Source organism: Armigeres subalbatus, chromosome 3 (genome assembly GCF_024139115.2).
Source record: "Armigeres subalbatus isolate Guangzhou_Male chromosome 3, GZ_Asu_2, whole genome shotgun sequence".
Lineage (NCBI taxonomy): Eukaryota > Metazoa > Arthropoda > Insecta > Diptera > Culicidae > Armigeres > Armigeres subalbatus.
The window spans coordinates 113,999,518-114,013,388 of record NC_085141.1 but is presented as its reverse complement, the minus strand read 5'-3'; the positions used below and the strand labels follow the sequence as shown (position 1 = coordinate 114,013,388).

At 37.6% G+C, this 13,871-nt stretch overlaps 3 protein-coding genes across 3 annotated transcripts; 2 read left to right on the top strand and 1 right to left on the bottom strand.

Moving 5' to 3' along the window:
• Positions 1 to 1,360: 1,360 nt before the first annotated feature.
• On the top strand, positions 1,361 to 2,438 carry LOC134227003 (ejaculatory bulb-specific protein 3-like). The gene has a single exon (XM_062708165.1). It carries the CDS (start codon positions 1,408 to 1,410, stop codon positions 1,780 to 1,782), a length of 375 nt encoding a protein of 124 aa, XP_062564149.1. The 5' UTR covers positions 1,361 to 1,407; the 3' UTR covers positions 1,783 to 2,438.
• Positions 2,439 to 11,293: 8,855 nt separating this feature from the next.
• Positions 11,294 to 11,869, bottom strand: LOC134228056 (ejaculatory bulb-specific protein 3-like). The gene has a single exon (XM_062709823.1). It carries the CDS (start codon positions 11,841 to 11,843, stop codon positions 11,469 to 11,471), a length of 375 nt encoding a protein of 124 aa, XP_062565807.1. The 5' UTR covers positions 11,844 to 11,869; the 3' UTR covers positions 11,294 to 11,468.
• A 538-nt stretch (positions 11,870 to 12,407) lies between these two features.
• LOC134227785 (ejaculatory bulb-specific protein 3-like) lies at positions 12,408 to 12,782 on the top strand. Its single transcript, XM_062709463.1, has one exon. It carries the CDS (start codon positions 12,408 to 12,410, stop codon positions 12,780 to 12,782), a length of 375 nt encoding a protein of 124 aa, XP_062565447.1.
• The last annotated feature ends 1,089 nt before the right edge of the window (positions 12,783 to 13,871 follow it).

Sequence of the window (13,871 nt, the reverse complement as noted above, 5' to 3'; positions counted from 1 at the left end):
ATTGGGAAGATGAAGCATCGGTAAAAATGTAGTTAAGAAACAATCAAATAAGAGTGGCTGTAGTTTCTAGGGGAGCGGTTCCTTTGTCATCACTGTAACAAATTCATCTCATCTCGAAAATAAGCAATAAATCATTCATTTTATCGGTTATTTTCATCAACATGCTTGTGTACCATTTGCAAAAATCAAACAAGTAAGAAACAAATGGGTTTTTGGCTTTCTCGTACAACAAAGATTACTAAAAAAAAAAAAACTTTCGACAGAGGGCCCGGAGACCCACAGTATTATACACCGATCGACTCAGTTCAGACTGAGGTGATGTCTGTATGTGTGTATGTGTACACAATTTCTAGACACACTTTTTGGAACTTAGCATTAACCCATTTACTCGCAACAAGTTGCATTCGACGGGGAATGCGGTCTCATTGTTTGCTATTGGAAAATTAGCCCGATTGGACATTGCATTTCTGAATTATTGAAAAATATAGTTTTTCCCTTGGAAAAAATAAAAAAAAACTAATTCTTTTTTCATTGTGGCGATGACATTGCATATTAATTAATGCAAAACATTGTAAATGATAGAAAAATGCGATCTAGACTCTTAAAATGGTTTTTGACCTTTCTAATGTGATTTTTTCAATACATTTCATAATGCACGAGAAAGGCATCATTACCATTAGGTGAATTAATCTGGGTTTTTGGTAAAAACAAACCAAAAACCCAGATTAAATAAGGAGAGTAGTGGGAGCAGTGAGATAAAGAATCGGAATAAATACCCTTATAAAATGCAAAAATGTTCTTTTTATCAGCATTACATGTTCCATTTTACACGTAACACCTTTCAGAACTTTTAATATTTGCAGCTTCTCCCCGAATTCTACGTTACTTCTGGAACTTAAACTGTCTTACAACTTATTTAGTATTCTACAATCTCCCTCATGCTGTGTACAAGTTTACTGTTTTTTGTAGGTGTTGATTTTTTCACGGTGGCCGATGGCGTGAGTCCACGTCATTTAAGCTAGTTCATGACAAGATATACAGCGTTAATAGCAACTGAATTTGGGAACACACAACAAACTCCAGCAAACTGTGAGTTATATTGCTCAAATGAGCAAAACCCGATTGCGGAACTGTTAATTGCGTTAGCATCCCAAATGCAACTAAATTATTCGCATATTCATTGCTACATATTTCTAATTATCACCTGAGGAGTTTTACTGAGTGTATTAAGTTAGCGATCTATGTATTTCAAACGTAATGACTTTCAAAAGGTTTCAAATGATTCTGCTTTTTAAATCACTGCGTTACATCATCAATGAATATAAATAAGTATCGCTTCAAAATAATCGCCACAGTTCAAAACAATCCTTTTAGCTGAGCACTCTCCTCCTTTGTTGTACCTCAAACATGAAAATTCTAATCCTGCTAACTTTGGTTGCGATGGCCATGGCCCAGGATGGCTATCCCACCAAGTACGATAACATCGATGTGGATGAAATCCTCAACTCGGATCGCCTCTTCAAGAACTATTTCAACTGCCTGATGGATGCCGGTCCCTGCACGCCCGAAGGAAATGAACTGAAGAAATATCTACCGGATGCCATTTCAACAGGGTGTGTCAAGTGCAATGACAAGCAACGCGAGATTACTGCTAAGGTGGTGAAGTTTTTGATCGAGCAGCGTCCTGAAGAGTGGAACGCCCTGCGAGGCAAGTACGATCCCGATAACACCTACGCCACTAAGTACCGCGATGAAGCAGCCAAGTTGGGAATCAAACTGTGAAGGAATGGTTCTGGATGCAAAAAAGTATTTACATTGACTTAGGCGATTTGAGATGGAATATAGAGTTGTTAAGCTAAAAACTAATTTTCGATTTATTGACATTTTTGTCAGTTTCGACACTATGCAATTAAATTCCTATTCTTATTTAAAATTCAGCGAAGCATACCTATGTATTAAATATTATTCCTTCCTGAGATTTTAATGAATATGTAGAGTTAAACACGACCGCCAGATCACCTGCTATTTTCCTTCTTTTTTTTGCATGACTGATTCACCTTTTATTGCAGGTAAATAGTAGCTTAAGTGAGTAAGTCAATAAGTAAATCATGATTATGAATTCTATTTGATGATCAGCTCAGCTCAAGTGATCCTGTAGCAACATTTATGTATATGTTCATGAAAGCTGAAACACCTGTCTGAAAATAATGTTCGTGCACGATCGACGCGGATTTACTGGTTTCTCAACCAGTAAGGTAATGATCCTCTGTGTATCTTCAACTATGTTATAAAAACAAATATGTACAAACAAATTGATTTAATGGTTCCAGTCAACTAATTTGCAATTGAAATCTCCAATGCTGACCTCGTCACTGTCCATCGACCTACTCAACGACATCGAACGTGTCAGTCAATAAAACAAAAAGCATTAACTGTTTGAACCTATCATGTCTTGTGAGTAAGAACGAATGTGAATGTAATTTTAAATAAAACACATGGAAAACAATCTTATCTAGATTAACGAAACTCAATTATTGTCACGACTGTCGGTTCAGCAATAATGAAACTCTTTGTCATTATATTTGTAATTTAAAACTTTAACCTCAGTTATTTGCTTACAATATTATGTACTGAAATGGAAAGGTATGATCATCAATTAACTTACATTTCACATTGAATTGTATACACGTTCTCTATTCTACCGCCAACCGCAAGTCGGGACTGACTTACGGTTAGCGGCAGTATATACGCTGAACAAAACTCAAAAAACGTGTTTGAACTCGATTGGTGTTTTGCGGCTTCTTCCACTATATTTAGAAACCGGATACCAAGCAGGCGTATCCTCTCGAACATCACATTTGATGTCGTCGCATTGTCTGGTGGGCAACGCCGATATGCCAGCCGGTAAGTAAAATCGCTTCGCACACACCTGTTGTGTCATCCACTCGACCGCCACTTTACGGTTGGCGCGTCCATCCGGTGCTGTCAAATTTACATTAGCATTTTACGGCTGACTGCTACCTCTATCTATACCATCATATTACCACCAAACTCCCACAACGATTGATTTGGCTCTGTTTTGCTCGAGTTTTTGGAAGATTTGCTTTAGAGCACCCCTGCGAGAAAATGGTCACAAACGATTTTTTACCATTCTGTAAGCCTAGTTCGTACTATTGGTAGGAGCAAAAACTTCTCAATGTACTAAATGATAAAGAGTATATTATCATTTAGTGATAAGTTACTGCATTTGCGAAGAGCAAATTCTTCAACTAAAGCCTGATCAGTATCTATGTCCCAACGAACGATAAGCCTGATGACGTGAAGGATGAGTTCTATGAGAGCCTTGATAAAGCCTACGGAGAGTGACCAATACACGATGTAAAGATTGTCACGGAGGAGGGGGGGGGGCAAATGCGCAGATCGGAAGAGAAAGTTTCTTTCGCCCTCTCATTGGTACGGAAAGCCTTCATTCCGCTACCATCGATAATTGTCAGCGACTTGTAACCTTTGATGCTGCTAGAGGACTGGCAATCAGTACCACACGTAAGAAAATCCGCAAACACACCTGGCAACATCTGACTGGAGACACTTGCTAACAGATAGACCACGTGCTGGTCGACGGACGACATTTCTCGGATGTTATAGATGTAAGGTCCGTTAGAGGTCCGAACATCGACTCGGATCACTATCTTGTAGTTGCAAAAATTTGGGCGCGACTTTCCAGCAACAGATGATGCGTTTCAATATCCGACGCTTGTCGGAGGAAACGAGGAGGAGTTGCTGAACAGTACCACCAGAAGCTGAACGAGCGAATAGGAGATGCCATTGGATCTGGCGACGTCAACAGATTGTGGAAAAATATCCACGAAGCTGTGACTACAACAGCGCAGGAAGTGTTAGACACTGCACAGCTACGCCAACGAAATGGTTGGTTTGATGAGGAGTGCCAGCGAGTGACGGACAAAAAAAATGTTGCTAGGAGTCGAATGCCTACAACTTTGTCTAACAAGACATTGCTGTAAATATGTAATCTGGGCGTGGGAGGCAAAATGACATTTTGGAGAGTTTTCACTCTCCAGCCTTAGATATTATTATAGCAATGTACCCTTGAATAAAGATGTATACCTACTCAAGCGTTATGGATACATCTAAAATTATTATTTGAATTTTACTTCTGAAGATAGTTATGAACAAATTAGTCAAATGACATGCAGATGACATTTTACAAGCACGATGGCTCGAAATCAAGTATTCGGATTTCAGACGAAGTGTCAACGTCGTTTGTGACCTTAGACGGATTGAAGCAGGGTGATGCACTTTCGAATTTATTGTTCAACATTGCACTCGAATGCGCTATTAGGAGATCTGGTGTGCAGAGGAATGGCACTATCATCACACGGTCGCATATGCTCCTGGGCTTTGCGGACGATATCGATATTATTGTAAGGGGAGACGGCGAGGATAGACTTAACCATTAACTCTACCAAGACAAAGTACATTGTGGCAGGTTCAGATAGCCTAGATAACCAAGTGGTGTTGGTGCTGAGGGAGTGCTTGATGGGGATGTGTTTGAAGTTGTTGAAGAATTTGTTTACCTTGGTACGCTCGCGACATGTGACAATGATGTTTCCCGTTAACTGAAAAGACGTATTGCTGCTGCGAAAAGTGCCTTCCTACGGATTACGTAACCAGCTTAGATCCCGCAATATGCAGAAACGAAATTTGCTCTATACAAAACTCTGATTCTACTAGTGGCCCTTTATGGCCATGAAGCATGGATGTTAAAAGAGGCAGACCGAAGTGCTTTCGGGGTTTTCGAGCGAAAAGTGCTGGGTACAATACTCGGAGGAAACAATATTCAACAGAGAACCAGATAGGGACCGGCGACTTCGTGGAAGGCCACAAACACACAAACACGGTGGAATCGGACCTGGGGAGATGACGGAAAATTCCAATCGGATCCCAGATTCGATGGGTAGAAATTTTGCAAACGCTCAAATTTCAAAACCAGTTACCGGTCGAGCAATTCATACCCACCACAATTCACGAACAAATTTTGCCGCTCGTCAACGGGTAGCAAGCACTTCAGTAAATTCCAATTTTTCCAATGTCCCTACGTATGCAAACATCGCTGCTGGTAGACAAAATTTCTCTTCTCAAAATGAGGTTTATACCAATGTCCCAACGGAAAATAATGGTCATGTTGCCGATTAAGGTACCATGTCAGCTTCCGATTTTGATTTTTTAACTGAACAATTGCATCACATGATCGATGCAATGTTCAAAGCAAATACCATACCTGAAGCTGTACAGGTTGGTATAAAGTACAAAAAAAAATTGTTATCGGACTCCGTGGACTTCTTCAGTGTTTGTTATCGACTGAAGAAAAACATTGCTCATTAACTTTAAATATGGTGTGTAGGTAGAACTGTAGGTAAAAATTAGGGCATGTCGCTTGGACCGATTCGTCGTCGTCCCGTGGGTAGTAATCTAAACAGCCAGGTATATCCGTTTCCTTGATCTTTGTTAAGTAAGTTTATTTGTTTTTGTTTGTAAATTTCTAAGCTTTCCGCTACGTCAAGTTTCCAAGGATTTTGTATTTGTCTGAGAAGTGATATGTTGTCTTTGGTTAATTGATGATCTTCGTTAAATATATGTTCGGCTACTTTAGATTTGAAATGATAATGTATACCTTTTTCAGTGTCTTTGTTTGCTTTAGTTACTTCTGCCAAATGTTCTTTGAACCTCGTGTCTAGTGTTCGTTTTGTCTGTCCTATGTAGATTTTGTCACAGTGTTGGCATGATATTTTATAAACTCCAGATTTTCCTAATGCGTCAACGGGGTCTTTTGTGCTTCCAAGTAGTGTCTTCAGTTGGTTGTTCCTGCTACTGAAAACTAATTCGATACCAATTTTTCTAAATTTAGAGCGTAATGGTCTGGTTATATTATGGTCAAAATTAACAGATACTCGTCGCAATTCATTTGTTATTGGTGATAATATAGTTAATGATTTTCTGTACTGGGATTTTCTATGTTTGTCTATAATAGCTTGAATAGTTCTAGTTGAGTATCCGTTTAGTTTAGTTGTTTCAAAAATGTAATTTAATTTTTTCTGTTTCCCTGTGACGCTAAGTGGAAAAGTCTCGAGTCTATGTATCATGTGTTGGAATGCGGCTGCTTTGTGTTGGTGTGAATGGTTTGAAGTGTTGGGTATAACTCTTTGTGTGTGTGTGGGTTTTCTGTAAATTTCAAAATTCATCTGGTTTGATTCTCTAACTATTAAAACATCCAAAAAAGGCAATTTTCCGTCTTTCTCTTGTTTACAAGTGAACTTGATATCCCTATGTGCACTATTAATGGCTTCTAGGATTGATGGAAGTGCGTCTTTCCTAATGATTCTGAAGATATCATCTACATATCTCCACCATCGCTCAGGAATGGCCCCTTTTTCCTTCAAATCCTTTTCAAGATTAGCCATGAACAGTTCACATAAGAAAGGGGACAGAGGATTACCCATTGGTGTTCCTTTTGTCTGCTTGTAGTATTCTCCTCTGAATGTAAAATAGTTCTCTTCTATGCAAAGTCTTGTTAATTTTAAATATGTGCGTACTTTTGTCTTCCAAGTTGCGTCTGATTTTTGTCTAAGTAACCAATCTTCCAACAAGACAATAGCTTCTTTTCCGGGTACACTTGGGAACAGTGCAGCCCATCAAATGAAACCATTATCTCGTCTTCTTCGATATTTCCTGAGTTTTGCAATTTTTCAATAAACTGTTTTGTGTTTTGTACTTGTCTAGTGTCTGTTTGTGTATGTGTGTAGAGTGTTTGGAATTCTTTGACTAACCATTTTGCTATTTTGTGAGTTGGAGATCCTTCCGCAGATATTATTTCTCTGATTTCGTTTCCGGGTTTGTGAATTTTTGGTTGTCCTCTAAATAATTGTGTGAAAGTTCTAAATTGGAATGCCCGCTCTCTAAAGGGTAAGGAAGATGAATTATTCAACTTCCTTTCAGTTCATAATGTGCATATTGCCATTATAACTGAAACGTATTTAAAACCAGGACTCTCCATTAAAAGAGATCCAAACTATTTTATCTACAGAAATGATCGTCTTGACAGCGCCTGTGGTGGGGTCGCCATTGTCATTAATAGACGTATCAAACATAAATTATTTTCTTCGTTTGAAACCAAAGTTTTTGAAACCTTGGGAGTTTCTGTTGAAACAAATCTTTTCAATGCAATGGGCAGCAAAAGAATTTGTTGAAAGCTGATCTTCAAATTCTGACTCGCAACAAATCAAAATTCTTCGTAATTGGTGACTTCAATGCCAAACACCGTTCATGGAATAATGCTCAAAGCAATTCCAACGGCAAAATTTTATTTGAAGATTGTTCTGCGGGATATTATGCTATTCAATATCCCAATGGCCCTACTTGTTTTTCTTTCAGTCGAAATCCTTCTACAATTGATTTAGTTTTAACGGATTCAAGTCAGCTGTGTGGCCAATTGGTAACTCATGCTGACTTTGACTCTGATCACCTTCCTGTGACATTTGAAATCTCACAAGAAGCCATTTATAATCCAATCAGCTCTACTTTTAATTATCATAGAGCTGATTGGGATTTATATAAAACATATATCGATAGGAATTTTGATGTTAATATTCCTTTGGATACCAAAAGTGATACTGACAATGCGCTCGTATCTTTGACAAATTTAATTGTCGAAGCCAGAGGCATTGCAATTCCTAAATGTGAAATTAAATTCAACTCCATTATTATTGACGACGATCTTCAGCTACTGATCCGTCTTAAAAATGTGAGGCGAAGGCAATACCAAAGAACTCGTGATCGCGCGTCGAAAGTTATTTGGCGAGATTTGCAAAATGAAATTAAAAAACGTTTCGCTATTCTGAGAAATACCAACTTTGAGAATAATGTCTCGAAGTTGGATCCCAGTTCGAAACCCTTTTGGAAATTAACGAAAATTCTTAAAAAACCTGAAAAGCCAATTCCAGCGCTTAAAGAGGGCGAAAAGGCTCAAAAACTTGCTCAGCAGTTCGAGAGTGCCCATAATTTTAGTCTAGGTCTCACTAGTCCAATTGAGGATCAGGTTACACGAAGCTTCGAAGACATTCTCAACCAAGATAATGTTTTTGACCCTTCGTTGGGAACTAATTTGGATGAAGTGAGATCTATTACTAGAAAATTTAAAAATATGAAAGCCCCGGGTGATGATGGTATTTTCTACATACTTATCAAAAAACTTCCTGAGAGCTCTTTATCCTTTTTGGTTAATTTATTTAACAAATGTTTTCAATTGGCATACTTCCCAGATAAATGGAAAAACGCCAAAACGGACAAAAATCCAGCTGAGGCTTCTAGTTATCGCCCAATCAGTTTGCTTTCTTCAATAAGCAAACTGTTTGAAAAGATTATTTTAAATAGAATGATGGTTCATATTAATGACAATTCTATTTTTGCTGATGAGCAATTTGGTTTTCGCCATGGGCATTCAACCACTCATCAGTTATTAAGAGTTACGAACTTAATTCGGCTCAACAAATCTGAAGGATATTCGACTGGAGTTGCTCTTCTTGATATAGAGAAAGCATTTGACAGTGTTTGGCATAAAGGTTTGATTGTAAAATTGATGAATTTTAATTTTCCTCTGTACATTATTAAACTGATCCAAAATTATTTATCAGATCGCTCACTGCAGGTAAACTATCAGAATTCTAAATCTGATAGATTACCTGTAAGAGCTGGTGTTCCCCAAGGCAGCATACTGGGGCCCATTTTGTTTAACATTTTTACTTCTGACTTACCTGATTTACCACCAGGGTGTCAAAAGTCTTCGTTTGCAGATGACACAGGTCTCTCAGCCAAAGGGCGAAGCCTTCGTGTCATTTGTAGTAGATTGCAAAAAAGTTTGGATATTTTCTCCACTTACTTGTAAAAATGGAAAATTTCCCCGAATGCTTCCAAAACTCAGCTTATAATTTTCCCACATAAGCCGAGAGCTTCTTATTTGAAACCTTCTAGCAGACATATTGTCACTATGAATGGGGTTCCAATTAATTGGTCTAGCGAAGCTAAATATTTAGGACTTCTGCTAGATCAAAAATTAACTTTTAAAAATCACATTGAAGGCCTTCAAGCCAAATGTAACAAATATATTAAGTGTCTATATCCACTTATAAACAGAAAATCAAAACTTTGTCTTAAGAACAAACTTTTGATTTACAAACAAATTTTTAGACCTGCCATGTTGTATGCTGTGCCAATATGGACTAGTTGCTGCAATACCAGAAAGAAGGCACTTCAGAGGATTCAAAATAAAATTTTGAAAATGATTCTGAAGTTGCCTCCGTGGTAAAGTACCAATGAACTTCATAGAATTTCTAATATTGAGACATTGCAACAAATGTCCAACAAAATAATTTCCAATTTTAGACAAAAATCGTTGCAATCTTCTATTGCAACGATTAACTCCTTGTACCCTTAGTATAAAATAGGTTAAGATTAGTTTAAGTTGAAAACATTGTAATTCCTACATGGTTCAATTCAACCAGAGGAAAAATTCTAACTGCCAGAGGCAATTGAAATGTATTATTAATAACTAAAAAGTAACATAGCAAATAAGGATGATAGTGTTAAGAAAACACGGAACACCTAGTCTAAGAGATGAATGCATGTATTAGATAAATAGCAAAAAAAAAATAGTTAAAAAAAAACAATTATCTGTTTGCTGCTATCGTTGCCAGTGTTTACATTCGCTCCGCGATCAGTTTTTAGTCTTTTTTTTCGGGAAAAAATAGAAGTTTATATTAAGTTTTCGCTTCAAACAAGTGACTGATTTCATAAAGTGATGTTTCATTTGCATACTATTAACATTTCAGGCTACTCATGTGCGGAGAAGTGAGTAAAAAATGGATTTTTCCAATGCCCTTTGAGAAGAAGTGAAGTGCAGTGAATAGTGATAAACCCACCAAATCGCAAACGGCTATTAAATTGGCACGAATCTGCTGATTTATGATATAATTCAAGCCGAAATACATAGGACTCTTTGGAGAATCATGTTCATTATCACGGGAAGTAATAAAATAAGCTGTGAACAGGTTAGTAATTTGCATATTAAACTTTTATTCGATGCTGTTCGATGCATTCGAATGTTGATGGGAGAGGAGTGCGGGAGGTGTGGGGTTGACCCGTGGAAGATCCGGTGCCATATTGACTGCCATCGTGGTACTCTTCCAACTATTTCCCTGAAATCAAAAACTGCACTACGATTGAAAACAATTGTACAGCGGGCAAATATGACCGTCGAGGTTATGATTTCTTACATGACAGGGGAATTTTCTCTTACTGTACACATTTCCATTTCCTCACGAAACAAAGAAATACAGCACAAAATGGCTGGCATTGCATAGCAAAAAATTCAATTAATATCAGTGAAAATGCTAATAGAACACTGGCTAAAAAGCATGAAAAGTTCCAGCAGGAATGAAGAGCAACTAAGAAGAAGGTCCCAGACACACTTATGCGAAATCCGCGGGGTCAATAAAGAATCTTCAACCTAGCATAGGACAACGGACTGGACAGTTACACAGCACCCGGTTGACCAGAGGAAAAAATTCCCCTTCAATGATTAAGAGGTCGAACAGACTGAATTACTTAATTGGAATGAGAATCAAACTTGCCATTTTCGGATTAGCAGCTTTTGTACGCAAAACTAATAAAAAATCCCCAAAATCTAAAGCTCATGCAATTTTAAACTACTTATATAGATATTTCTGGTTAGAAATATATACAAATAAAAAAAACCCTTAATTTATCGAGCTGAGTTGGATTGATTTAGTTTTTACGTTTTTTTTTTTGCAAATATCCCATTTTAAGGACACTCCTCACGGAGTCCGTATTCAATAGTACTCGCGTTTTCAAGGGCACACCACTCGATACGGAAAAAACGCAAAATTGTCATTTTTATTATTTCAGCATTATATGCAGTAATGCCCTTGAAAACGTGAGTACTTTCAAAATTGGATTCCGTGAGGATTGTTCTACCGGTTCGACCAATACGTTAAAAAGCATTTGACGAAATACTGTTTTTCAAATTTAGAAAAAATATAGATGAAAAAATCGGTTCAGAATTATTCAAGAATAAAACTGGCCTTTTAACCTAAAAACTTGGATCGAGTTATTTCCTTATCTAAAGTTTAAACAAATCAAAGCTATTGTAACTGGAAAAATATTAAAATAAATTTTAAAATGCTTCATATGATGTTAAGAATGTTGTTTTATTTATCTGATTGTTGTACTGCATTTACGATCACTTCGTTATTTACAGATTGTGGGAAAATTAAAGTTAAAAAACTAAAAATCGTAGGATTTTACCTGTGAACGTAAAAACTGTTCAATATTCAAAAATAGGTAGCACGTAAAGTTGATTTGTTGGTACTCGCTCTTCACAGCGGAATACCATACTTGGCTGCCACTTCGCGGTACTTCTCGGCAAAGGTGTTGTCAGGATCGTATTTTCCTCGCAGAGCCTTCCACTCTTCGGGACGTTCTTCGACCAAAAACTTGACCACCTTGGCCGTCAACTCTAGCTGCTTCTCACTGCACTTGTTACATCCCGACGCAATGGCATCCGGCAGGTATTTCTTCAGCTCGTTTCCTTCGGGAGTGCACGGTCCGGTTTCCATCAGGCAGTTGAAGTAGCCCTTGAAGTGACGATCCGAGTTGAGGATGTTTTCCACGTCGATGTTGTCGTACTTGGTGGGATAGTTCTCCTGGGCGATGGCGCAAGCCACAAGAGCAAACAGGATAACGATTTTCATGGTTGAAGGAGTAGTTATCTTCTGGACGTATTGAATCAAACTGTATCGAATATTTGAATTTTAACCGTATTTATATCCGATCCATCCATGTATCGAGAGATAATTACCGATTCCTGGAAGCAGCAAATATCCCAGTCATCTTATTAGAACCGCAATGAACTGACGTCTTAGCGCCATGATTAATTGCTTTGAATTGCATCCAGCTTGCCCATGATTTCGATGATGCTTCAATGAGAAGCAGAAATTTGTTCCGAATTCTGCATGCATACGTACTGGCTTGACTTCCAAAGAACATAGATTTCATGACGTTTGAGGTATCGCGAAATTAACATCCATTATATAATACATAAACTATACACAGCAATTAAAATGCGTTACGCTTAGAATTTGGCTTTGTTGTACACCGTGATGGAGGTGTGTTCCTGAGAAGCATGAATCAATTTGGTAGGAATCTTCAGATTGACGCAAAATTGGAATTGGTATAAATTCGCATTGCTTTTAATCAATATTCGTAGTTCAAATTTAGTGCTTTAACAGTTTATCCGTACACACTATACATCAATCATGAAGATCGTAATCCTTCTCACTTTGTTGGCGATGGCCATCGCCCAGGACAGCTATCCCACCAAGTACGATAACATCGATGTGGATGAAATCCTCAACTCGGATCGTCTCTTCAAGAATTACTACAACTGCCTGATGGATGCTGGTCCCTGTACCCCCGAAGGAAACGAGCTGAAAAAGTATCTACCGGATGCCATTTCAAATGGATGTACCAAATGTAGCGAAAAGCAACGTGAGCTAACTGCCAAAGTGGTCAAGTTTTTGATCGAACAGCGCCCGGATGAGTGGACGGCCCTGCGAGGCAAATACGATCCCGACAACACCTTCGTAGAGAAGTATCGGGACCAGGCGTCCAAGTATGGAATCCAATTGTAGGCGCAGATGGTTGAATGGTAATCATGCGATTTGATTTTTTGATGGAAAATTCTTCTTTTATAATTGCAATGCACAATGGTCCCAGAGTCGAATCTAGCAAGACAAAAATGTTTGCGCCAAATCTATTAGTTTTAGATATATAGTGTCTTTGGGAAAAAAATTTCATATTTTTTGACGATTTTTTTCCATGTAGTGAAATTAGGGTGGTACCTATATTTCAAAAGTTCATAATATCAACTTTTTAATTTTTCGGTAAAGACTTGTGCAATGTTCCACAAAGTTGTAGAGCAATTAATTTTGAGCAACTTTGCCGAAGAAACCATTTTTCTATCACTTATGGTTCACAAGTTATAAGCTTTTTAATAAATACGTTAGGGCGGTCCCTAAAAATCGGTATTCTTCACATAACTTTTTATTCATTCATTTCTCGCATAAACTTTGTTCCGAGCACTTTTAGGACTTTTGAAGACGCACATTTTTGTTAAAGAACCATGGATCTATCTCTTATAACAAAAAAGTTATTCGAGTTTTTGTATGAAAAACATGTTTTTTTCATATGCGTATATTTCAAAATGGAGCAAACCGATTTCCAATCTATTGGTTCTATTCGAAAGCTCACACTTTTCTGCGTTCATTGTGGGAAAACTGAGAGAGCGTTTTTTGTTTAAAGCGTTTTATTTCATTTTGAAAAAAATATGTTTTTAATCGAAAAACGGTTATAACTTGATAAATAAACGAGATAGGTCCATGGGTCTTCAACAAAAAGATGTGTCTTTAGAAGTTCTAAATGTGGTCCATACAAAGTATCCCTCAAAAATCAATACATAAAAATATATTAAAAAAAACGGTTTTCGTAAGGAAATGAACGTTAGATCGATCAAAGTAGGCTGAACTAGAGAGCGCATTTTCTCGGTTCACCGGTTCATTCATACTGAATGTTTACATACGCGTTGAGACTGCCATGTCTTTTGTGTGCCATGCTAAACATCAAACAGAAAATCAGGCTACTATGCATATTAATGGTAGTAGCTTGGTTTTCTGTTGGATATGTAGCGTTAAAAATACGTCACTTTTGAGTATAGCCTTTGT

What these genes read in the sequence shown, in the direction of transcription:
- LOC134228056 (XM_062709823.1), bottom strand. Translation starts at nt 11,843, where the DNA reads ATGAAAATCGTTATCCTGTTTGCTCTTGTGGCTTGCGCCATCGCCCAG.
- LOC134227785 (XM_062709463.1), top strand. Translation starts at nt 12,408, where the DNA reads ATGAAGATCGTAATCCTTCTCACTTTGTTGGCGATGGCCATCGCCCAG.
- LOC134227003 (XM_062708165.1), top strand. Translation starts at nt 1,408, where the DNA reads ATGAAAATTCTAATCCTGCTAACTTTGGTTGCGATGGCCATGGCCCAG.